This window comes from Sorex fumeus, unplaced genomic scaffold (assembly GCF_029834395.1).
Source record: "Sorex fumeus unplaced genomic scaffold, SorFum_2.1 ptg000030l, whole genome shotgun sequence".
Classification (NCBI taxonomy): domain Eukaryota; kingdom Metazoa; phylum Chordata; class Mammalia; order Eulipotyphla; family Soricidae; genus Sorex; species Sorex fumeus.
Genome location: NW_026606087.1, coordinates 27,414,848 through 27,441,291, shown reverse-complemented (window position 1 = coordinate 27,441,291; position 26,444 = coordinate 27,414,848). Strand labels below are relative to the sequence as shown.

Here is a 26,444-nt window from a genome sequence, read left to right as displayed (position 1 = left end):
TGGTGAGAAAGGGACCCTCCTTCACTGCTGGTGGGAATGCTGACTGGTCCAACCCTTTTGGAAAACAGTATGGACGATTCTCAAAAAATTAGAATTTGATCTCCCATTTGATCCAGCAATACCACTCCTGGGAATATATCCCAGAGAGGCAAAAAGGTATAGTCGAAGTGACATCTGCAATTGTTTGTTCATTGCAGCACTCTTTACAATAGCCAGAATCTGGAAAAAACCTGAGTGCCCGAGAACAGATGACTGGTTAAAGAAACTTTGGTACATCTACACAATGGAGTACTATGTAGCTGTTAGAAAAGATGAAGTCATGAAATTTACATACAAGTGGTACTACATGGAAAGTATCATGTTAAGCGAAATGAGTCAGAAAGAGCGGGGTAGACACAGAAAGATTGCATTCATCTGGGGAACATAAAGCAACAAAATGGGAGACTAACACCCAGGAGTGGCTGAGATTGGTACCAGGAATTTTGCTCCATGACTTGGAGACCAGCCACATGTGCAAGGGGAAAAGGAAGCTCAGATAGAGAAGAGAGCACCAAATAAAGGGTGTTGTGAGGATCCTCCCAGGGTGGGAGAAGCATGCTGAAACTAGACTATAGACCAAACATGATTGCTACTCAATGCCCCTCTTGCAAAACACAGGACCCAAAAGAAGACAGAGAGAACAAGGGGGAACGCCGTGCCACAGAGGCAGGGTGGGAAGGGAGGGAAGGGGGGTGGGAGGGATGCTGGGACCTGTGGTGGTGGAGGATGGGCGCTGGTGGAGGGACGGGTACTTGATCATTGTATAACTGAAACCCAAGCACAAAAATTTGTAAGTCTATAACTGTACTTCATGGTGTTTCACTAATAAAAAATAAAGAAATAAATAAATCTTTATTACATAAAAAATTAAAAAATAAATAAAATAAAATAGTTAATTACACTCAATCAATAATTATTGAATTAAATAATTTGAAAATAAAGAAGGTGATGTATTAGGGGAAAGTGAAATATTTTATTAGTGATAATAAACATTCCACATGTTCTTTGGAGTAGCTTTTGAATGGAGATCAGAAAAATTTATTACTGTTTTAAATAAAAATTCTCTTATTCTGACTGTCATTTCCTTTCACCATACAAATCATTTTGGGGTTTCCCCTCTGTAAAAGATTCTGCTCTATTCAGCAAGTATTATTACTTTTAATGGGAACATAGGAAACCCCATAGGGACGATGAAATTATTGAAACCCAACCATAGAAAGAACTTTTTTAAAAGTTTGGAGCATTTTGGTGATGGCGAGGTGAACTATGTACACCAAGATCGTAAATGTAAACACCATTATAAATATATACCTATCTACAATTTTTCAGAGTCATGAAAAGGTCAAGGAAGTTATTATTTAAACCCATGGCGATCCTTATAAACTACGGTGACAGGGTCCTGGGGAGAGAGCTCAAAGACTTGATGAGCACTGATGGGCCCTGAGTTCCATTCCCGATTCCACTGCTGCCTCCAACACTGCCAAAGGCTGAGTAGAATCTCTTCGATAACCACTGAACCATTAGGCCCACACAGCTGTAACCACAGCACTGTACTATCAGCCCCACACAACTAGTCTCCTGAAGGAATTCCTAATGCTCCTGATGCTTGTTGCTGGAAGAATGCTGATACTTGTTACTGGTGGGTTGACAAGAGAGGATGGTGGAGTGCACACTTGGACAGAATACTTTCTAATACTTTCTGTGTATTAGAAGGACTTCGGCCCCAGAAGTTTCATCAAAGAGATTGTTGGGTGACTGTTGATGGCAGTGGCATTTAGCAGATATTGAAAAGTTCTTGATGAATATGTGAGGATCACAAATTAGCTATTCACTGATAGAAAGGGTAAATCAAAAAGCCACATGAAAAGTGCCTATGGCCAATAGGATGAGTGCTGAAGGCAAAAGTAATTTGGCAGACCACAGACTAGATGCTAAAATTCTATACACAATTTAGCCTGTCTTCTAGCTGGTTCTTTAACAATCCTATCAGTACTTTTGCCTTATTTAACATTAGTAAATGCTGTGTGTTGGAAGGAACCTACACATTCATGCATAATACTGAAATAACCACTATTTTGAAATGAAAACCAGCCCAGGGTAGAATCCGTAAGTTTATCATTAAAATAAGATTTATAAAAAATTAAACTGGTTTTAGACAGGCTACCAGGTTAAAACCGTAACAACAGTTCTGGTGGATTCACTCATCTTGATTCAGAAATCCTTTTGGAGGGACCACAGAGACAGCTCAATGGACTGGAGAGTTGTGTTTTACATGTAGGAGGTCTTCATTTGATCCCCAATGGCATATTGTCCCCTGAGTACCACTGGATGACCGATTTGGAAGGAAGCAAGCAAGGAAGGAAGGAAGGAAGGAAGGGAGGGAGGAAGGGAGGGAGGGAGAATTTTATGAGCTATCACTAAATTCTTATATCTGCAGAGCTCTTTGGTATATTATGTAGGTGAATAGGCAAGGTAGGTACAAAAAATAAGTGACCTGCCCACATTTGCAGAGCCAAGTGCTGTTTTATAAAGCTACGCAAATAGTTTTTTGTTTATTTTGCAAAGATTTATAAGCTTTTATGTCCAACTCTGGACCAGAGCTTGGAGAAATCAAGATGCATAAACTTTGCCCTTTTTCTTGGCGAGTATTGACTGACCTAGGAAAGATTTTTATTTCATTGAAATCTGGTGCTCCTGTGACTTAGTATGTTCTTTTCAGACAGAGAAGAGCCCTAGTACTGCAATCCTAACAATGCCGCTGGTTATATAATCTGAGACGTAACAATTACTGCTCTGTAAAATGGACCTAAAAGTATGGTGGATTTGTTTCATTGAGATGTGAGATACACTGAACAAAAGGAGTAGTAAGAAATCAAATTCAATTTAAACTTCGTAGGAGAAATATTCATGTGTAGCCCACTCTGCAATAGTCTATGTACCTATCTGTCCATGATATCATATTAAGCATTATCAATCATCCCCTAACTTATGAGGCCTAAAACAATAAAAAGCATTCCATGACTAATGATTTGATTTATCACACTATCTACTTTACGTTCATTTAGTAGAAAATGGGGAGGGAGTACTCTTTCCCTGCGCCTGTACACTATACATAGGTAACAATGAAGAAACTATGGGAAGTATACGTGACTTGTTAGCAGTAATAACTCTTAATGCAAACAGTTACTATTCATTTCCAGAATACTAGGAAAGTTGGGTGGCAATTTTTCACCCATTATAACTTTTTTATCCATTATAATTATTTAAGACAGTCACAGAAGAAGCTCTCATGGTGTAATGGTGTATTATACACTGAGATCTTCTTCTGCGACTGTCTTAAGTAATTAGAAAAACTGTCAGTATTATTGAAAGTCTATCTTACTTGTAAAGAAGGGAAAAGCTTGCAGATATACTGTCTGTCTTAGATGTTTTGATAAATTCATGAATATTTGTAGAGACTCCATTATCATTAATTGAAAAAGACTACACAATCACTTGTTGGAAATGCTATTTGGACATTCTTGATGTGGATGGCAGGTCTTTTTATAGAAGAGCCCAAGAAACTATCATTTCTCTCTGTAGTTGACTTGTACATATCTGGCATAAAGAATTAACAAGGTAAATAATTTGTAACACAAGTACAATGTGATGACTGAGAGCAATGCTCCTTGACAGAGAAAACTTTGAACTTTTTGAACTTCCAAGTAAATAACATCCCACAGAATGCTAAGAGCATGTGTCCAAATTTCAGCAAGTAAAAGCACACAACTTGATTATTTTCTTGCCGTGATACAGTTGTTCTGTTAAATGCGAGAAGCTCTCCCTTTTCTCAGTGAGCCCTAAGAGCTGACTGAACATCTGTTTTTCGGACCCATTTTGGTAATGTACAAGCTCACATTGGGCAGAAATAAGGGATTTGATTTCGAGCAGCATTTCTAAAATGTGATAAAATTATGAGATTGAGTGTTGCTTATACATGAAGAATTTTTGAAAAAATGAATTATAATATTATTTTTCCTTAAACTCTCACATTAATGCTATGAGCTAAGAAGTACAGAGGAACCTCTTTTAAAGAAAATCATCATTCCCATCTCCCCCAAGTTTGAGTAAATTATTTTATGACAATGTTCAGTAAATATATATATGTAAGCAACATTTCAGGCACAAATCCATATTCTTATAGCTCTGCTCTATGCAGGAGGAATAAATCTACAAATTAAATACCATGATGTTTATGTATTAGAACAACAGATTCAAAATATTATTGATGTAGTGATTGGTGACGTTTAAATAATACTATAATAACATTTAATAAAATATAGTATGTTATCAATTTAATTTTAATGTATAAACTTATATTTACACATTAAATATGTGAACATAATTTAAATTTCTACTTTAAAATATGATTCCATTATAATAAATGAAAAACAGTGTGTGGTTGGTGCTGACTTAATAATACAAAACTTCATCCACAATGTAAACATTGCAGTGAGCTGTAAGTGCTACATGCAGTTTCTTTTGAATTCTTGTGGTGTTAGAATTCCCAGGGTGAAGACTCAGTTCTCTCACCTGTTTCCTCACAATTCATTCACTGTAAAGCCCTTCAGAGACCACAGGCTGGATCTCATTTAATTTATTGTGCAGATCTCTTCAGAGTTTTCAAATAAGTAACTGTAGACCTCACTTTCTACACTTCCTCACTTAATATAATTGGTGTCCTCTGTGACTGAATCCCCCTGCATGGTTTTCCTCACTCGTCTCTTTGTTCAATGCTCAGCTGAACTGTGATTGAGCTGCCTCTATAGTATCACCTCTGTCCAATGCCCAACAAAACTGGATTTGCTATTTTTATTTACTTTATGGTTTTTGTTTTGGAATCACACTCAGTAATGCTCAGGATTACTCCTGGTTCATTGCTCAAAGATCACTGTTAGCTGTGCTCGGGAGATCATATGGTACTAGGGATCAAACCTGGACTCCTGCATGTGAAGCATAAATTCAGCCCTTTAACCTACATCTTCAGTCCAAACTTGCTATTTGAGGACTAAGAATCCCAAGGAATATTTTTTTTTAAATATTTATTAGCCCCCTTACTGTTTCTAGGTAGATTTTAATAGCTCGAGCGGGCCCAGTAACGTCTCCATTGGAGACTTTGTTGTTACTGTGTTTGGCATATCGAATACGTCACGGGGAGCTTGCCAGGCTCTGCCGCCCAGGTGAGATACTCTCGGTAGCTTGCTAGGCTCTCTGAGAGAGATTTTAATAGATAGACCGTAATAGGTAAATTTTATGACTTCTCCTTTAATTACAATTTTCTTCTTTGGAATATATAATACAAACGCTTCATCTTGCTAAATGACACTAAGAATGGTTTTTGAACAATACACATGATTGCAAAGCAATTTATTTTTCATTTGGGCTACATCACTGATTTAATATAAACAAACATTTGTTCCATAACCACCTGGCAGATTCCATATAACGTACACCAGAGTCACTATCTAGCTGCCTTTCTCACCATTTCTCACCCTTTCCCAAACCCTCTCTCCAATTATGCATCTGACCAGTTTCTCAGCAGCACAGGAAGAGAGGGGACTTTATGCCTCTCATGGGCCAGACCTCTCTGAAGCCTGCCCCAAACTTTGCTACTTCTCACCTAACAATCTCCTAAAGAGTGTTTCAACCCCAGCAAATTAAGTGCTTCTGCACTTTCTCCAGATTCTTCATATTTTCCCACAGTCTTCAATGCCATAAGCACTTGCTATTCATGTTTCCACCTTAGCAATTATTATACAGTGTCATGATGATCTATTAAAACTGTGAGCTGCTCATTTCGTGTTCACACTATGCGTTGTACCATTTTGTCTCCTGGAGAACACACATGCAGAACAAAAAATCATCCCACATACCACTCGACAAGAACCAGCCTGAGAAAGTGAAAATTTGTCATTCCTTCTCCCAAAGGGGTCTCATTTTCTAATTTTCACGAGTCACTTTTGCCATTGAAATCTGTAATATTGCATTTTGCTTGAACAGTTCATGCTTCTGGAATAAAAATAATTATCAGTTGCCAAGCCCTTACGTGCCTGGCTGCATTTAGCACGACAGTAGCTTATGATGGAGGTATTAGCATCCCCTGCTTTTTGAATCTTCAAGTAATGGATATTGTCAAATGCAGCACCTTCTCTACTAGGATATGCAGTCTCTCAAACGGGAATTAAGAGTAATAATGTACCAGAATCATAGTACAGTCAGTAGGGCACCTGCCTTGCATGCAACTGACCCAGATTTGATCCCCAACATCATGCGTGTTACTCCAAGTGCCACCAGGAGTAATTTCTGAGCACAGAGCCGGGAGTAACCTCTGAGCATAGCCAAGTGTGCCGCCCCAAAAATGGATTATCATGTTGTTAATTATAAACTAGTTCCCAGACACTATGTTAAGTGACATAAGTAAATTTCCTCACAAAGAGAACAAAAGTATTACATGAATGGCACTTTCAAGCAAAACACAAAAATTCCTAAACTTGAGCCAGAACAGTAGAAGGAGGGATAGAAATACGGTAGCAATAAAGTATTCCAGAAAGAGGCCAAGGATTATTACGGTGTTTATTCAATTCTGGGTATGGGATGAAGGAGTCGGGCAGAATCCTCTCAATCACAAGAAGCATGTTTTCACTCTAAACCAGTAGCAATTCATAGTGGCCGACTCACCCAGTGACTCGGTGTCTGAGAGCCTATTGGACTACGTCTTGGGATGGGAGTCAAGGGAGGGAGAGAGGGAGGTGAGTAGCAGGGAGGAAGGAAGGAGGGAAGGAAGGAGGGAAGGAAGGGGGGAGGGAAGGAAGGAAGGAAGGAAGGAAGGAAGGAAGGAAGGAAGGAAGGAAGGAAGGAAGGAAGGAAGGAAGGGAGGGAGGGAGGGAGGGAGGGAGGGAGGGAGGGAGGGAGGACATTTTCTTAAAGGAAATGTGACTAAATGCATTTCTATTCCCTATAAAATGCTTTCATGGTTTTTAATCTCTGCACTCTGAAAATCTTAAAAGAATACAAATCTTAGCCAAGTGAAAATCTGCACTTTCATCAATTGCTATTCAGAGGTTACCAAGTGGTTTCCATTGTCTCTGCCAAAATAAAAACCAACCATTAAGAAATTCTTGCTCCACTCCCATTGTCTCTCCGTAGAACTATGATTTACTTATTCCTGACTTAGAAACAGTCCATTTGCATCTAACATACGAAGTACTCTCGAAGGAAATGTGTAGATATACGGTAAATGGAAATACCCAGAATGAAAACCTGGGAGTCTGTGATATCATCCCATTTCTCCACTCATCTGCCAGCTTGACCAAACTCCCGGTGAGAGTTCATATCTTTTTGACTTGTTCTGCTAAATGAAGTCTAAGGCCTTTCCCAGCTGTAGTGGATTTGTCTCCATTGGGAAGATCCCTGAATTCTCCTTCCCATTCATATGGAGGGTATTAGTCATAAGGCACAGTTATGTAAAGTGAACTTTTATTATACTTCACTTCTTGGATAATCCTTCATTATTCCTGATGTTACACATGACCTCTGTGCCTCTGGGAGGCAAAAAAACTCACTGTTTATCTTTCTAAACTGAGTCACCATCCAAGAGGGTAGCATTGAGGACCTTTCTAGTTGAAGCAAAGAAGAGTGGGAATTGGCGGAGGCAGGAAAAGGAAAAACCGCAAAGGGGCTTCAAGGTCATCTTGTTTATCTCATCAATTGACAGAACAGATGGTGAGAGATGGAGGGAGAGAAAGTGACTTAATGATGCCCAGAAAGACTCTATGCACGGATCAGTGTCTCTCCTCCCAGTTTAGACAGCTCAGAAAGCCTGGCTATTGACCTATTTCCTTCTACCATACAATTATGCCCCCAAAGCAAAGCAACTTGCTTCTCTGAGTCAGACGTATTACCAACAGTCATGAGGATTATGTGGCAGAGTAAACTCGATGATCAGCATCATCATAAAAGAGTAATATGAATCCTAGAAGGTTAAATCACTAACCCAGTCACAAAGCCAATGAGTTAGATCAAACTTTTTAGCAAAAAAAAAAAAAAAAAAATTGGAAAAGAAACTCTGGAAAAGAAAATGTGTCTACAAGAGAATGAATGTAATGCTGAGAATGGGGTCTTCTCTCTTCTGTGTGCACAGTTCTCACTTAACTATTCACACCCTGGTATATCACAGACCTTTGAACACAATGACCCATGAACTGACCTCATTGAGCCCTCCCTTCCTGCCTGCAGTACAGTGTTCTAGCTTTTCTGCCATGAACATCTGTCAGACAGTTCTTCCTTTAGCCACTACTACTTACACATGAAGACTTGGAAAAAAGAAAAGTGTTACTCTCATATGTAAGAGGGAAGTAAGAAGGGAGAGAGGGAAGGAAGGAAGGAAGGAAGGAAGGAAGGAAGGAAGGAGGGAGGGAGGGAGGGAGGGAGGGAGGGAGGGAGGGAGGGAGGGAGAAAAGAAGGAAGGGAGGAAGGAAGTCTTGAGAGTGACCAAGAAAACATGGGAAAGAAGGAAAGAGCGTGTGGGTGGGGGCAGAAGAAAAAGTTTTTGAAAAAAATTAAACAAGTTAACAAGATGTAAAAAAAATTAGTGTGGTCAGGCCTGAGAGCATAGCAGGGAAGGCACTTGCTTTGCATATGACTGACCTAGGTCCAATCTCAGCACCACATACTGGGAACACTGCCAGGAGTGACCTAAAACAAAACAAAAAAAAATTAATGTGGTGAACTTCAGAGTCACTCACCTCTTCTGATCCGCATTGTTTCTCCCAGCAAGGGGCTTTTAAATGAATTCCATGTGTCTTATGGATGTGGATAACTGTAAAATAAGTAGAGAATGAGAATTTGGGACTTAGTTTCCATGTGTTTTCTTTTCAGCTCCTACAGTTTGTATTTTTTGACTTAATGAAATACTGGATAATTTTAGACTTGTAAAGTAATTAAAGTCACATAGTCTGGTAATTACCTATGGAATGCTCTGGTGCACACATTGACAAAAATACATTACACTGTCAGAATGCATTTCTGAACTGTATCACCTCTAGCCACAAGTATCAGTATTTATTTAAGTGAAGATCAAACTTCTAAGGGCTTAACAGAGGGCTTGGTTCCTAGTAGTGAATAATAAAAATTATAAAGTTAATAAATATGATTGTGTGAATTCTCAGCTGAGAACAGAATAAAAGTTCTGTCAGATATTATATAAAAAAACCAATTTTCATTTTTTTCAAAAAGCTTCAGTTGTGACCCAAAGGCCACGCAAAATGTCAACTTTTAAAACTAGAATTGCTTTGAAAGAAACTCAGCTGTAGACAATGCAGTGCAGCAGAACCTCCTTTGGTGTCTTATTCTCTGATACTTTCATTCTTCCAATCTGATATCACTCCAATATCCATATTGAAATTCTTTAAAATTTAGAAAACAGATGCATAACATTCCAAACCTGACCTGTCAGGTTCTGTATCGACAATGTACTCCCTCCCTTCCCTCATCTCACAAATAATAATGATGATGATAATTTTAAAGTTGGTGGACTAGAGGAATAATACAGTGGGTAAAAAACTTACCTTGCATGGGGCTGACCCAGATTCTATCCTCAGCATCCCATATGGTCCTTCGAGCCCTCCACAATTGATCCCTGAGACAGGACTTCACTAAAATCTACCAGTTGTGGACCAACCTCCCCCCCAAAAAATTAAAATAAAATAAATGAATATAATTAAGACCAAGTTTAAATTATGTCTGGACATTTGCAGTATACTTAATAGATAATGGCTGTACTGAAAGTTTTTCTTTCTCTTTAATTAAAATAGTGCAGATACATATTCATGTGCTACTCATAAACAATAAGTTGAAGTGCTGGAGATATATTAAAGGGGGTGAAGTTTGTGCCTTGGAAATGGTCAATCCTGGCTCAATCGGTGGCACTTGATATGTTCCCCCATAAAGAGTGATCCCTGAACACAGAGATAAGAATAAGCCCTGAGCACAGAAAGATATGGTCCAAAAACCTAAAATCAAATATTAATAATGATAATACTAATTATTACATGTCATACTAATTATTATTATAATATTTTCACCATCTATTTTAATAATAAGTTTATTAAAATCAGAAATACATTATTCTCATAATATTTTCATGTTTGATAACTTCAAATCTAAGTCTAAATATAATAGAAATGTATATTTTTATGGCAAACAAATCCCTCCTTCAAGGAGCCCAAAAACACACAACAGAAATGCTATCTGCACTTCTGTGTTCATTGCAGCACTGTTGACAATAGCCAGAATCGGGAAATAAATGCCCTAGAACAGATAACAGGTTAAAGAAACTGATACATCTACACAATGGAATACTATGCAGCTGTTAGGAAAAATGAAGCTATGAAATTTTTTTATAAATGGATGGACATGGAAAATATCATGGTGATTGAAATGAGTCAGAAGAAGAGAAATAGGCATAAAATAATTGGACTCATTTGTGGGATATAAAAATTAAACATAATATGAGACCAACATCCAAGGACAGTAGAAACAAGGGCTAGGAGGATTGGCCCATGGTTGGAAGCCTACCTCAAAATCTGGGGGAGAAGACAGTTGGGATAGAGAAGATAACGATAGTTGGAAATGATCACTCTGGATAAGAACTGTGTACTGAAAATAGGTAAAAGAACAAACCTGATAACCTCTCAGTACCTGTAGTTCTTTGTTGTGGATATATGCTCTTATTTCAACCTTCAAGTTGAATGGAACTAGTCTGTTAAAAATTTTAAAAAGTCTTTCGATTTTTATCGCAACTTTTAGTTCATGCACAAACATGTTTGGTAGAATCCAATTTTTAGGTTTCTCGCTCTCTCTATATATATGTATGTATTTATTAAAACACACATATATCAATATGTGTATATAGATAAATTCTGGAACATTAGTTCAATAGGCTAAGCACATGCTTTGCATGCTGGAGGACCATTTTTCATTTCCCAGACCACATGCTCTCTGAGCCCCTCCCAGGAGCAACCCCCACGCACAGAGTCAAGTATAGTCTTCAAGTACCATCAGGTGTGGTGCAAAATACACACCCAAAAAGAATGAGTAGAGGTGCAAATTTAAATAAATTATATTATTTTAAAACAGTTACAATGTTCTAGATTTTAAATAATAACATTTAGCTCAGTAATTCAACTTCAAGAAATATATCCCAAGATACTAATTTAAAAATAAAAATTATGATTACATTCATTACAATATAAATTCCTTAAGAATAGAATAGAAAAATAAAAAAGTATCCAACAATATAGAAATATTTAAATCAACTGAAATCTACTTGAAATTCTACACTGGTTAAAAATGTTAGCAATTTGTAGTAGAAATACTTTATTACAAATAACCAATCCAATTTCTGTCTCCTGGTCTATATTTTTCCTCCTCTTTTTCGTTTTCTTTCTATGTTTATATTCTAGAAACCAAATAATGTATCATCTTTTTCTATTCTTTTCATAGATAGTTGGATAATTGGATCTAGATATTTAAATAGAATGACATCCAGTAGTGGGAAAGGACTTTTATTTGGGGCGGGGGGCATTTGGGGGACTTATTCCTGTCACTGTGCTCAGGCATTATACTCCTGTTGCTACTCAGTTGGGAATCAAACCTAGCCCTAGTGAGGCACATGCAAGGCAAATATCCTACTTTCTTGCTATTCTGTCTCTCCAGCCAAGTAGATTTTGTTCTTTCTTTCCTTTGTTTCACTGTGAGATAAAGTTAAAACGCCGTTTGTGACCAGATTTCAGTCATACGGTGTTCCAACACCCATCCCCTCCACCAGTGTACATTTCCCACCACCAAAGTCCCCAGTTTCCTCTCACCATCCCCCACCCCATCCTGCCTCTATGGCAGACATCCCCCCTCTTTCCCTCCTTTCACCCCTCCCTCCCTCTCTACCTCTCTTTTTTCTCTCTCTTTCTCTCTCTTCCCCCCTCTCTCCTTTTGGGCATTGTGGTTTGCAATACAGATACTGAGAGCTTATCATGTTTGTTCTTTTACCTACTTTCAGCACACAGTTCTTATCCGGAGTGATTGTTTCCCATTATCTTTGTCCCTCCTCTATCCTAACTGCCTTTTCCCCCAGCACTTGAGGCAGGCTTCAAATCATGAATCAATCCTCCTGGCCCTTGTTTCTACTGTCCTTGGGTATTAGTCTTATATTATGCTGTTGTTGTAGTTGTTGTTGTTTTTACATTCCACAAATGAGTGTAATCATTCTGTGTCTATCCTTCTCCTTCTGACTCATTTCATTCATTATGATAAACAAATGAAACTACATTAAATTAAGAAGCGTCTGCACCTCAAAGGAAATGGTGACCAAGATGCAAAGCCAACCCACAGAATGGGAAAAATTATTTACCCAATACCCATCAGATAAAAGGGTAATATCCAAGAACTATAAGGCACTGGTAGAATTAACAAAAAAAAAAAAATATCCAGCCTAATCAAAAAATGGGGGAGAAATGAACAGAAACTTCCTCTTTTCCCTTTTTAAAACATTGAAAATAGACTTACAAAGTGACTTCAAAGCAGTATTTTGTTCTACTATCAGAAAGCTGATCTTTGTTTGTGTATGTAATTTAGCAGTTGTAATGTTCAATGGCTGAGATAGCATAGCGGGCAGGGCTTGCACCTACCGCCTTGCACGCGGCCAACAGGGGTTCAATTCCTCCACCCCTCTGAGAGAGCAGGCAAGCTATCGAGAGTATTCTGTCCACACAGCAAAGCCTGGCAAGCTATCCGTGACACATTCAACATGCCAAAAACAGTACCAAGTCTCACGATGGAGACGTTACTTGTGCCTGCTCGAGCAAAATCGATGAACAATGGGAGGACAGGGCCACAGTGCAGTGTTCAATGGCTAGATCCATTAGCTCATTAGAAATGCAAGCTAACCATTTTTGAATTGAACATAATAATAGACACATTTGTTCAGAGAGTTCTAGGAAAGGATATATCTCAAGCAATCTTTTATCTTTCCTTCAGTATGCCCCTTTTTAAAAAAAAATTTATTTGTTCTTGAGCCTCTTTTAATTCTTGATTTTCTTATATGAAAATCAGGTTGTAGCACAATGCGATAGCCTAAATTTATAGTAACTCTCCAAAGGTAACATGACTATTTTAGAAGAGGAGAGATGAGACTTAGAGGAAAAGAAGCACTTATCAAAGAAAAGAAAGTACAAAATCAGGTGTATTTCAACTCAGTATAAACTCTGCCCAGAGAATATTCATATCACGAAGGTGACATTTTAGAACTATGAAACATTCAAAACTTGGAAAATCAGAACAGGATGATGAGAAGAAAAACTGAAACATGCCCCTAATTTTAAAGTTTTCTGCATGAGGATAAAAATAAATCTAGATTACCTTATTCATCTTTAAGAACATTGGATTTCAGTGGGAAAAATGAGAAATTTCTTTCTTCATGAAGCCTGTATTTTGTCTTAAACCAGTTCACTAATACCATGATATCCTGGGGTCACACTGGGCAATTCCATTCCACTGACCTAACAGCTGAGAGTTCTGAGTGACAGTAATAATATGCTAACTTCTAGTGTGAGTGTTCTAATGTCTGTCACAACATGAAAAGTATTCACTTAACAGAGAAATAAGAAAATCAGACAAACAAGATTTGTGTATGTGATTGAATATAAGGGTTCAGAAGAGCGGTTACATCACATTTGATTAAAGTCAATAGCAAATAAAATATAAAGCATGTTATTGGTATATCCACTCATTCCCATGGTGGGGACAAAGATAGGGAGAATTTCCTTTCTTTATGGTCTTATTGAAATAGAATTCAAATAGGATAGAATTTACGCAGTTAACATGTGTATAAAACAAGCTCTTTGGTACATTCATAGGGTTATACAACATCTGACTTTGGAACATTTTCATCTCCACTGAAATTTACACTCTACTCAGGAACTGTTACTTCCCACTTTCTTTACTCCCTTCCCAAACCCTCTACAATCTCTAATCTATTTTATCTCTATATAGTTGCCATTTTAGATATTGGCTTTTATTCGCATTTGTAGCCTGACCACTAAATTTACTAATTTACTTTGTTATCAGAACAAGAAAAATAGCCCACAGAAATATGCATGCAGTCAAAAACTGTAGTTAGATAACCCACAAAGTTATTTTTGAAGTCAATAGTATCTGATAATTTAAATAAACAATTGCCAAGCAGTGAATTTGTCAGAATGATGACAGATTATTCTGTCAAATAAGAGTGACAGAGTGCAGGACAGAAAGAGACAGAGGGTTAAACACTAATAATTATAAACTTGAAATGGACTTGGTGCCGCAGAATTTTTCTTGTTTGAAAGAAAAGCAGTTGCAAAATAGAAATACTTGCAAATTCAAATCCTGGCCTCACTGCCCACCACTGAATAAGTATGACTTGAGTATGAAAAATTATGACACTGAATAAGTAGCAGAAGATTTGTAAAGTAATTTGTATCTGTAATATGAGAAAGAATGATGTTTATGACCTTCTGAAGTTAGTGAGGAGCTTAGTTTGTAGAACCAGACCAGGCACATCAATGTTCAGTGAATGTTAGGTGTTTGGTTCTTAAGAACACAGTAGTTTAAGTCAACTTTCAAAATGGAATCCTTAACTGTGACAATTTGCTCAATTTGCTGCTTACTACATGTGACTGATATTTTCAAACATCTCTTCAAAGAAGTTACATGAAAACAATGTATAGAGATTTAAGATAATGTAACATAGAGAGTAGCATTTAAAAAGTATGATTACTATAGCTGTAAATCAACCTTCAGTTGTTTTAGACGCATGTGTTCTATATATAGTACAAGTGTTAATATATTATTCTCACCTAAAATCAATATAGTTGATTTCATTTTCTAAATTAAAAGAAAAACTGAACAGCAACAAAATGCTTATATAATGTATTATAAGTGCCTAATTAAGAATTAATAATAGTGTAAATTGTTATAAACCACATATAACCTCTCCGAGTTGAAATGTTTAAGACCCCAAATGTGTGTCTTATAAATCTTTGTGTACTGAAATTATGATTTGATTTTATTTCCATAAATATAAGGTGATGTAAACCCCAACAATGTCACTACTTTTTCTTAAATTTCAATGCAAAATGGTTTTAAGTAATAAGATTAATATGATAAATAATTTTATATATGAGGGATTATTGTTTATTTTATGTTCTTTTAAAAATTTTGGTATCAAATACAATTATGTCCCAATCCAATGAACCATGATACACAAAATATTCATATGTGAGGAATGGTCACACATTACAATTCGTGCTTTGCACAGACATAAGAATTCATATCACAAACCACACATTTTCATTTTCTTTTCACCCCATGAAACATCAGTGCTGTGGCTTGCATGTGGCCTCATCATAGCCCTCGAAGTTCTCCATGTTGTCAGTGTCTACATTTTAACCTGACTTTACTCTTCTGACATTATTTTGTATTCGCATGGAATTTGTACAAATTTGTTTGCATGACAAGTCATCCTTAATGTTGAAGTTCAATGTCTTATACCTTGCAATATCACGTATCATTACTCTTACATGATATTTTTTTCTTTTGTTTTCAGTTTCTGAAGTTTAAATATGCTTAAAATGTAAAAGTGGCATGAAACTGAAGTGATGCAAGAATATTTAACATTGCTTTAAGAACTTAACAGTTTTTAACTGGGAAAATTGGGGAATTCCCAGGCTTATCTTTGATACCAATCCTTAATTAGAAATACACAATAATATTGACTCTAAGTTCTGACAATAGAAAAATAATTATGTCATTTTTCTCAGAATATATTTCTTGAACTTAAATCTAAAACACAAAATGTGTTCCCTAATTTCAAAATATATTTAATATTTTAAATTAAACTCTACTGACTTGTTGAACATTCCAAGTAAAAAAACTAATTAATTACTGAATGACAGTGCTAACATTTTAGTATTCTGATATCTTGTGTATGAATTGATTTCAAAAATGTTTATTTAATAAAGTATATATGAGTATCCAAATAAAATTTATCAAGCTTAATGCCCAAATAGGGCATATAACTAATTTCAACCAATAATCAAAATAGATATATCCAAACAACTGCTTTTCCATTTAAGAAGTCTTACTTGTATCTTGCTTGCTCGACTTTTATTCCTACCACCTGCCATCGCTAACACTGTTTTAACATTCCCTTTGTCAAATTATCTTCAGGTTTCTGGGCACATTCATTTTACAATCTGTGTGGTTAAAAACAACAGCTGCACAATTCCTTGAAGAATGACTCTCAGACACAAATTAGTTAAATCAAGATAATCAAACTAGTGAAACAAAAATTTTGAATGATATGGGGGAAAGAGAATTAAAACCTGCATATAAAATTATTGAACATGTTTCTCAAAGAAGAACCCCATAAGACCTTTTACATAATGATAGGGAAAAGAAATGGAATTTACTTTAGTTGATGAGACAAGCAAATGATACACAGTTGAATGAATACATTCTAATATATAAAAATTATATACCTATGCTTTAAACTATGTTTATTTAAGCTAATCGAGGGCTTACATTTTTAAAGGATAGCCTTGCATTGTGTTTTATCAGGCCCATTATGACCCTGCCTCCATTACTCGAGTAATTATGGCGTAAACACCTCCTTAGACGGTATTTTAACAGATTTGGCTGACAGTCATCACTTAGTCCTTAGGTTGATAAGGACTCTGTCTCCCAGTGCCTTTGGCCTCCTGCCCACCAAACAAAGGCATGGTGCTCAATATCTTTATGAACTCTTTTGATTAGAAACATTGTATCTGTTATCACATATCAACGGGAGATACTGTAATGATCATATATTATAAATCTGTACACCTTTTCTACAGTTTTCTTTAAATGTAAGCTGAAGTACTTTAAATTTAAACTCGTTCAAAAGGCATCTAGCTTGGTGGAAATGGTCAGCAGCAAAAGTCATGCCTCCATCTGTTGGCGACCCCCAGCTCCACCAAATAATACAAGGACATGGAGTCACAGAATGAAGCTAGCTTCTGTAGTAAGATCTTTATTCTGCCTTATGATGAAAAAGACGGTACTTACATTCAATTTTCCCACTGCCCTCGAGTCTCCCAACCTAACGGCTGCTATCCTTGTCATTCTACTAACGAAGAAGATATTAAGTGTGGCGAGGTTCCCACTCCCAGGGATCACTCATGACTTACCCAGCTGTAGAAGAGAACAAACGCTCTGAATCGCCTGTTTCCAAGACGATCTTTTCCCCTTCCATCCTCATTTATCTGCAATTTGTCCTTCCTTTGAAGAAAATTTTTCAAATTTTTCCTTCCAAGAAATTTACAATTCTAGAAAAGAAAACCTGCCGGTCGGACCCCCGTGGCACCTCTTTCGAATGTCCTCTTGCGTCACTGCAGCTCTCTCTGCTTTTACAAACTAGTTGTTTTGTCAGCATGAGTGTGACAGCAATTAGACGTCCCCTGTTTTGCCCCATGCCTTTTCTCCTTCACAGTCATTCAATGACAAGCGTAAAAAGAGCTTCATCTTTTCACGAAAATTCCCATTCTACAAGAACAAGGAGCAGAGTGAGCAGGAAACCAGTGATCCTGAACGTAAGTAGATTCGCAAAGAGAATGTCACATGCCACACGAGAGCAAAAAAAAAAATCCTTCATGGGCAACACGCATGATGAAGGTTTCCCAACGTCACATGCCTAGGCGAACACAGCAAGGCAGGCAGGTCAGGGCTTACTACTGTGACCAGGGGTTGACTGCAGTCTGGATCCTTCCCTGGACGTGGCTCTTCTTTGCAAACTGCAGAGGAGATGATTCAGGAAGCTGCGACTAGGCTTCCCACCAGAATCTGGTTCTAAGCTTGGGTCTGGTTTGCTTTCTCTATCATACAACTCCCTAGGGCTTGAGACTAATGCTTTTTCTGCCCAGAAATAATGCAGCCCATTGCCACCTGCATTTTTTTTCTTTTCTTTTCTTCTTTTTTTTTTGGGGGGGAATGACTTGTAATTGGCCATGACTCTATTCCCTTTTTGATTTTCTAGCATATTATTTGTTCATGTTTCCCTCCCTACAAATATCAACACTGAGCGCCGAGCGTTAACTGCACACTAGGCCTCAGAATCCATCCCAGAAGTTGAAGTGGAATGTGGCTCTAAGTAGCATGTTGTGAGTCTCCAGGGAGAGTGTAGTTAGGGCCTTTGCCTTGCAGGAGACCCACCTGGGATCAAGCCCCAGCATCATGTGTGGTCTCCGGAGTTCTTCCTGGAAAGACTCCTTAACACAGAGCCAAGACTAAGCCCCGGGCACCACCAGGTATGGGGCAAAACAGACGAAACCAACAAAAAATAATCAGTGACACGTTTCTGTGGCAACCTGTTTCTGACAGTGGGCAAAATCAATTTTTGCTGAATCTTCCCCTTCTGGGTACTTTTGCCTAAAACTCGTGAGTTGTTTTCTAAATTCTCAGCCCAGGGAGTTGGGGGCAAAAAATTGTTTCAAAAGCTGACTATGTGGATCCAGATTGCTGCGGCAACATGGTCTGTCCTGGTAGTATCCATTTCAACTCCACTGACTTCTTCCTTCCTCTTCCGCGGCTGCTCTTCCTCTCTCATTGCTCTCTCTGGGGACTTCCGTGCAGGACATCCCCGGATTAGGTGACGACGGTTATGGAACAAAGACTCTGAGTAAGTTCCCAGGAATGGTCACTGTAACTTTTCTTTTTCTTTCCTTTTGAGTTTGGCTTCTGTTCCTTTTCTCGAGGGCCTTTCACCCCTAGCATGCACAAGATCCAGTTTTATTTGTCACCTAGCTGTGAATGCTCCTACGAAGTAATGTTCGGCCCTTTTGTTCTGCATGTCAGCATTGAAAAGCAAAGTGTCCAGGCACTGTCACTTGCGCTGCAGTTCAGTCGCCCTTTCTGCCCAGGTGTGATTATCAACATGGGACTGATGCCAACCACATGGGCATCACTTGCTCTGCCACCTAAGGCCCCCCAGAGAGCAAGAAGCCCTGTTGAAGGAAAGGGTGATGTGAATGTTCTAGAATAGTAAAGCAGAAATTTTGCTATTTCCTTCAGACATTTTACCAGGCACCATTCATTTGCCTTGCCAAATTCCGTAATTGGATTGTACTTCACTACTAGTCAAGGAGCTACTTTATGGTGAAACGGAACATGCATTCTCAGAAAAGCAAATCTTTAGCTATTTGATCTTCTCTGATTCTTTGTTAACTTCCATTGACTTTTTCCTGACTTTCAGTGACCCTACTTGAAATGTTATATATATGATAAAGTTTTAGGTGTGTTTGGATATGTTTTCCTATTAGTAGTTTATTAGCTAAGTTACATCAGGTCTTCATTTTACAGCACAAAATGGAAAATACAATATAGTATACCTTTAATTTTTTAAGTTTTATTGACTTTAGCCTGTGTCTCATTGCACTAAGTAATAAAAAATAATAACCCTGTGTATTGATAGTGAAGAATATTATGATTTTTCTTCTTTATTGTTCCATTGTATATGCACCAGTGAAATAAAAACAGAATTTTGTGTCTTTTACACTCCTATCATATGCTCATTTTTTATTTTCTTTCATTTTAATTTAAGAGCTATGGGCAATATTTTTAGAAGCTGCTCATTTTATTTGTATAAAAACTAAATGCATTGAGCTGGAGTTTGTTTTCAAGAATTATTTAAACAATCATGCATAATAATACTTTTCATCTTTCAAATTGCTAATTTGCACTTTTTCAGATATGTATATGTAGAAAGCAAAATCTTATCAAGAGAAACTTCTCATCTCCTTAAAGATGAAAACTTTATCACTGACTCCCTACTATGAATTTCTATTAAAATTTTTTTAATTAGTAGCTGATCTCCAAATCGTAATTTCAACATCATCTGGGTAGCATCAAGTAGCAACAGAGTTTCTAACTTTTCTCTGTGTGATAGAGAAAGGAAGAAGAAACATTTTAATATATTGCTAATAAATGAATACCACTAAAAAGTGGTTGTCATTAACATGCCAGAAATGTAACTGGTATATTTTTAAATATAGCATGCTCAAATGTTTGTATCCATTTTAAAAATGGAACATATTTCTCTAGGTGAAATTTTCTTTTACCTGAATATTATTGTAAACAATAATCTGGACCTTTGTTAAAACATATTTTTAACTTCTCATTGCCTATAAAATTATTTTGTTGTGATTTCTTGATGCTCAGAAAATTGGTTGTAAAATAAGACACAAAAGGGTTGTAGATTTCTCTATAGAAAATATATTATCATTCTAATTTTTTTTATTTGGTTTGATTCCATTTTATTTGGGGCCACACCCAAAGGTGTTCAAACACTACTCCTGGCTGTGTGCTCATGGCTCACTCCTGGAGTTGCTTCAGGGGCCATAAGCAGTACTAGGATCAAATCCAGATCTTCTGGCTATAAATCATGCACTCCAGCCCCCTGAGATACTTTTTAAACCCTTCTAAATTATTTTTGAAATAAAAGTGAAAACCAAAATATTTATCTCCAGTTGGTACTTAAAATACTCATGTATAGAAAGATAAATTGCCACTAGGATTAGTGTACCTTGACTTTCTTTTTTGTTTTTAGTTTCCAAAATTTTATTTTGATGAAGCACCATGAATTACAAAGTTATTCAGAATTGAGTTCTTGATATACATATCCATCACCAACCCAGCCACCTGTGTCAACTTCCCTCCACCAACTAGTGGTGATGAGGAAACACCACCAGTGTTCCCAGATTCCCTATCCCCACCCCCCACCCCAACCCCAGTCTGGCACCTTTTAAAACTAATTATTAAAATTTGGGTCTCGCACCCTTCCCCCCTCCCCCCACCAATTTACACAAGATAAATATGTTTCAGTTAGCCATGCAAAGGTATGGTGTATATAGCTCAAGGGTAAAGCATTTGACCATAATTAGCTTTGCAGTTCTGATCATAGACCAGTAAAATGAGAAATGATTCATTTGAATGTAATTCCTGCTTTGTTTTTTTATTCATTTATACTCTAAAACTAATCCATCTAGGATTGTGGGAATCCTGTCAAAATATACATGTATACCAAATAATAATACCAAACATCGGGGCCAAAGAGATAGTACAGCTGGTAGGGTACTTGTTTTGCATGTGGCTGGTCAGGTCCACTAGCTGGCATCATATCTGGTCCTCCAAGCATCACCAAGAGTGATCAGTGAGCACCACTGATTGTGGTCTCCAAATGAACAAGAAATTAAAGTTCAGTGAAATATTTTTAAAAATTAATTTTATTAATATTATTGAGCTGCAATCTATAATAGCAATATATTTTAAATACCTTTTTTAACCATGATGATGCTGTGTATTATTTTCCTTTTTCTAAAAACATACAGTGGTCACATTTTTAAAAAACTAAAGCTATTCCTAATGAGCTTCAGAAATCAAACACTCACCTACTCTTAATCTTGTTATCTCATATGGAGTAAAGGAAAATTCACATATTCACATACACACACACACACACACACACACACACACACACACATACATACATACTTTGGGCCGAGACCTATACATAGTACAGACCACCCTGTGCCTGTTTGGTTCTCCCATAATCCAATTAAAAAAACACAGCAATAAATTATTGCTCTGATTAATAAAACACTCTTACACTCTTCTGTGATTTAGTTTTCTCTCCAAAACTTTCACTCACTGAATCAGAAGAAAAAAAAACAACTGCTACCAATTACTCTTTCCATCCTGATAATCATTTTAAATAAATAGAAATAGAGTTAAATAGAAATAGAATGCAAGGAATTCCAGGGAACAAATGGTAATTTTAATGCAGTGTCCCAGCAAAAATAAACAAATATATACAAATGAAGACAAAAACCGAGAAACAAAAAAATGCTCCATGAAGGCAGCATCTACACAACAGAAGCTCCGTCACTGGTAGGCAAGAAGCCTACTCGCTTCGTAAGAGTATAGACAATAAAAACTAAATAAGTGGGTCAAAGTAATTATCCCTCCCCCAAAAAAGTGCTTATATTAAGATTACAAATTTTCTGTAATTACAGTTACTTTTCTTTTTTTGTTCAAAAGACAGCAACCAAGTAGCTTTGTATAAAAATGAAGATAAAGTTTTCATCTTCTTTATCATTTCTGGGTTTTCTGAAGCTGTCTTTCCTGCAACCTTTTACTTGCTTTGCCCTCATGTTCCTGGTAGGCTTGCATGAGTGTATTCCTTTATGTTATGGCTGCTCTACAGTGCTTAGTATTTCTTTAATTTGCTGTGCTGTTCTTGCAGAACATGTTTCTTCTAATGCCAGCGATAGTGAAAGTAGCTACAGTAAGTTACTGCTTTGGCGCGTGGTTCTTTTCTTTGCAATTGCCCATTGCCTGCGGTGGTCATTCTAGATTTTTGCTGTTGTTTTCAATTGCTTCCCTTTATCATCCTCATTCACAGCAAATGGCTTGAGATGAAATCACCATTTTCTGCAGAAAGATGCAAAAGACACAAGAGTCATGGCAATCTCTAGGTGATTTGCAGAAACAATGACAATATTGGTAATAAACAATCCCATTTTTAGTTGACTGTCACTCAATTCTGCAGAGAAAGTGGGAAATATGGGGCGAGAGAGATAGTCCAGAGGAAGGAATCAGGTCTTGGCTTGCATGTGGCCACCAGGTTCCATCCCCAGCATCCCATATGATTTCCTGAGTACCACCAGGAATGATTCCAGAGTGCAGAGCCAGGAGTAACCCCCTGAGTAAGGCCCAAACACCAAGAAAAAAAGGGGGGGGGGGTAAAATTTTCAATGACTTTAATTTTGACACTCTGTTCCCAAAAATAATATAAAGTCCATCGATGGTCAGAAAGTCTTCATGATTTTATTTTATTTCTAATTTTGCCTTTTATTTTCCTTTCCTGGTTTTCCTATACAAAGGAAAATTTTTATAAATTACAATGCTGCTTTTAAATTGAGAATGAGCCTTTTATATCTCCTCTCCTTTTGATAAATATTTAAAGCACATGCTATGAAAGAATTAACTTTATCTTTTTGGTGGTTGGGAAGTGATGAGAACGTTTAATCTTCTAATAAGGAAGAAATTTGCTTTAAAAAAAAATAACAAATCTTGGATCAGAGAGATTGAATGAGAAGGTAGGTAACTTGTTAATTTTTTTTATGGTATTGGTTTTGTCACCTCAAGCCATTTGCTCAGTATATAAAATGCTCATGGAATAACAAGCACGTCTTTTGGATGACTTCTTCTGATTTCTAACTACCCATTAATACTGGTTGAGTGACTAACATAGATATATAATATGATTGAAATTCTTACCATTTCTCTAATATTTATTTGTACTTCTTAGTGAAGTGGGTTACTAAAAAAGCAATTGTCATGGATGTTAGAAAACTGCAGACCAAACCTGTATCACCCACCACAGACAATACAGAAATTGACTGAATTTTTTCTTTAACGTGATTTTAATTGAAATCTATAATAGTTATTTTTCATTACAACATGGTACTTTACAAAACCATAGTCTGTGGTTTTTCTTCATTGAGATAGAGCATTAGTATTCTAGGAGATAAATTCTTTGGGGATTTTTTTTTTTAAAAAAAAAAGCCTTGGAGAATTAAATCAGTGACAGGTAGGAGAGAAGGGCAAAAGAGGAAGACAGATGGAGGTAGAAGCCTGAGAAGAATATGAAGAGCACCATGAGGGGGAAAATATGATGGTGAGATGCTTTAATTCAATCATTCAGTATTAGAACCACCTAGCTTTATTTCTCAGTGGACTGTTGAGTTTCAGTGATGAAAAGAATCCAAAGGTTCTTACTCCCCACAAGAACCTGCTACTTGGAGACAGAGCAATAGCACAGAAGGTAGGGTGCTTACCTTGCCCAAGGCAAACTCAAAAGCCTGCCAGGAGTGATCCCTAACTGGAGAGCAAGGACTAAGGAGTAAACCCTAAACACAAGCAAGTATAGCCCGAAAGAAAAAAATAAAATAAAATTTGATACTTAAATTTTTACTCTCTTTTTAAAAATTATGATATTTACAACTTGGGATAACTTTTATTTCTTTCATGTCTTGGTACGTTTTGCTTGAAAGAAAGAAAGAAAGAAAGAAAGGAAGAAAGAAAGAAAGAAAGAAACTAGACCAAAACTAAGTAATCGAAGATTGTATTCATCACACCTTATGCATTCTCAATTTGGTATAAGGTATAACCTACCTTACTTAGTAGGTTCATGAAGACCATAGTTCATAGTTTCTTTGTTCTATTTTCAATTTTTCAGCATTATACTTCCAGCAGATACAGATATAGAAAGGGTAAAACATCAGACCTTGCTCTTCTTTCCATCATTTTTCTAGAAAACATAAATGAATACTACCCTTAGAAATCCTCTGAGAGTATTACTATTTAGACTTCTCCTTTCTCAGAACATCAGAGCAGGGGATGTAATTCCCATTATCATTAAGTTATATACTGCTGGACAAAGACTTTCAGCCTGTTAGCAGCCTAAGAAATTCTGGAAGTAGTGCTCCAAGATTGGGGCTGGATAAATGAGTCAAATATCTAGAGTATTTGAAAAACATGAAGGAGACCCACGTTCAATCCTTGGCATCCCTGAGTACCAATAGGTGTGGCCTTCTCACTCCCCTGGCAAAACATAAAAAAAAAGTTTAAAAGATGAAGATGAAGTCCATATTCCGTTTCACTCTGTAATAGTAGGTACACATAAATGTCAGCTGAGTGAATAAAGGAGCTATTTGAAAGTAGCTTGAATATCTATGAGGAAAGAGCAGAGTTGGAACTGGACTTCATAATACTAGTAGAACAAATGTAGAGCCTAATAATTTATATTGACTTGAGTCTTAGTTTATGAAAGATCATTCACTTATGTTTCTTTCCTAGCAAATGAACAAAGATAAGGGATATTGTCATAATTTACAGGGGAAGAAAAGATAATTTCTTCTCAAGAACAGAAGCACAGAGATAGATTTACTTATTCATTCCATGTCTAAATGATGTTATGCCCTTTTCAGAAGCACTGTTAAGAATGTCAACCAACTCGGGAAAAGAATTGCATGTTTCTAAGATAAAACTCTGACCCAAGTATTATAGAGAACTTGAGACAATTTCAAAGACCCTTTGAGCTGAGCTTCACAAAGATGGGAGAAGCATGATAAAAGGCAAAGACTTGGGAAAACAGGGTTTCCAGGAAGTGCTACCTTCAATACCTTTTTTTTTTAAAAAAAATGTTTTTTCCTATTGAGTTCTTGACCTTTGCCCTAATAAAAACTTGTCTGCTTTGTGAATAACACTATACACATATATAAAACATTTTCCCCACAGTTAGCCAAGCACTACTGTTTTACTCTGATAACCATTCCGTGTCCACTCTGGGAACAAAAATACTTTCTAAAAAAGATCAGTGACTAGAAACTAGTGTTCTAGCTAGCCATTGACATATGTGAGAGCACATGCAAAAGCTTATTTACGCAAACTTCCATTTTGAATAAATAGCTCAGATATTTGCAGGATCATCTCATGCATTATAGAATACTTCTTTCAAGTTACAACTATACTAAACACTCATTGCAATGCAACTGCATTATAGTGCATATCGCGCATTATAGTGCATTAATCATAGTGCATATTGTCTAATTTACAAATTACTTCTTCAGTGCTATCTTAATTATGAGCTAGTTCCAGATTTCTCTCTGTCAACAAAATAACAAAGCCCAAGATTGCATCTGTGATTGGTTTGTTTCATGATTTTCAGCTGTCTTTTATTAGGAGACAGTAAAGACCCCATTGGTGTAATGGAGATATTGCAAATCTCCACAAGTAAAAGCCTTCCTTAAAATCAGTAAATGAGCTGGAGAGATAGTACAGCAAATAAGATTCTGGTCTTGCATGTGACCAGCCCAGATTCTATTCCCAGCCTCCCATATAGTCCCCTGAAACCCATCAGAAGTGATTGCTGTGTGCAGAGTCAAGAGTTAGCCCTGAGCATCTCCAGGTATGGCCAAAATCAAAAACAAACCAAAAAGGACTCAGTAGAGCTGAAAAGATGTTGATCATCTTTCTAGCCTATTGGTGCTTATCAGTTAAGGAGGATTTTGAAAACAAAGTCTTTTAAAAAATAATCTAGGTGGAATTGAGGTGTTAATGCGCAGAGACCCAAGACTTCCTTTAGACGCAATTAAAACAGCACCCATATTTTTCTCATTTCTCAAGTACTTCCCTTATATTTCCTCAAGTTTTATAGTCATTCATTATCAATTTTTCAT

General features: G+C 36.9%; 1 protein-coding gene across 25 annotated transcripts in view; it reads left to right on the top strand.

Annotated features, from left to right (window-relative positions):
- DLG2 (discs large MAGUK scaffold protein 2) overlaps window positions 1–26,444 on the top strand; it is a 1,600,462-nt gene that overhangs the window by 1,547,522 nt on the left and 26,496 nt on the right. For 17 of the 25 annotated variants that reach the window (XM_056115953.1, XM_056115951.1, XM_056115947.1 and 14 more), the window contains one exon: window positions 17,639–17,738. In XM_056115953.1, the coding sequence (XP_055971928.1) occupies window positions 17,639–17,738 (100 nt within the window). Of the gene's footprint in view, window positions 1–17,638; window positions 17,739–18,777; window positions 18,824–22,444; window positions 22,487–26,444 lie in introns of all 25 variants that reach the window. The other 8 variants (XM_056115959.1, XM_056115958.1, XM_056115955.1 and 5 more) reach the window with 2 other exon arrangements.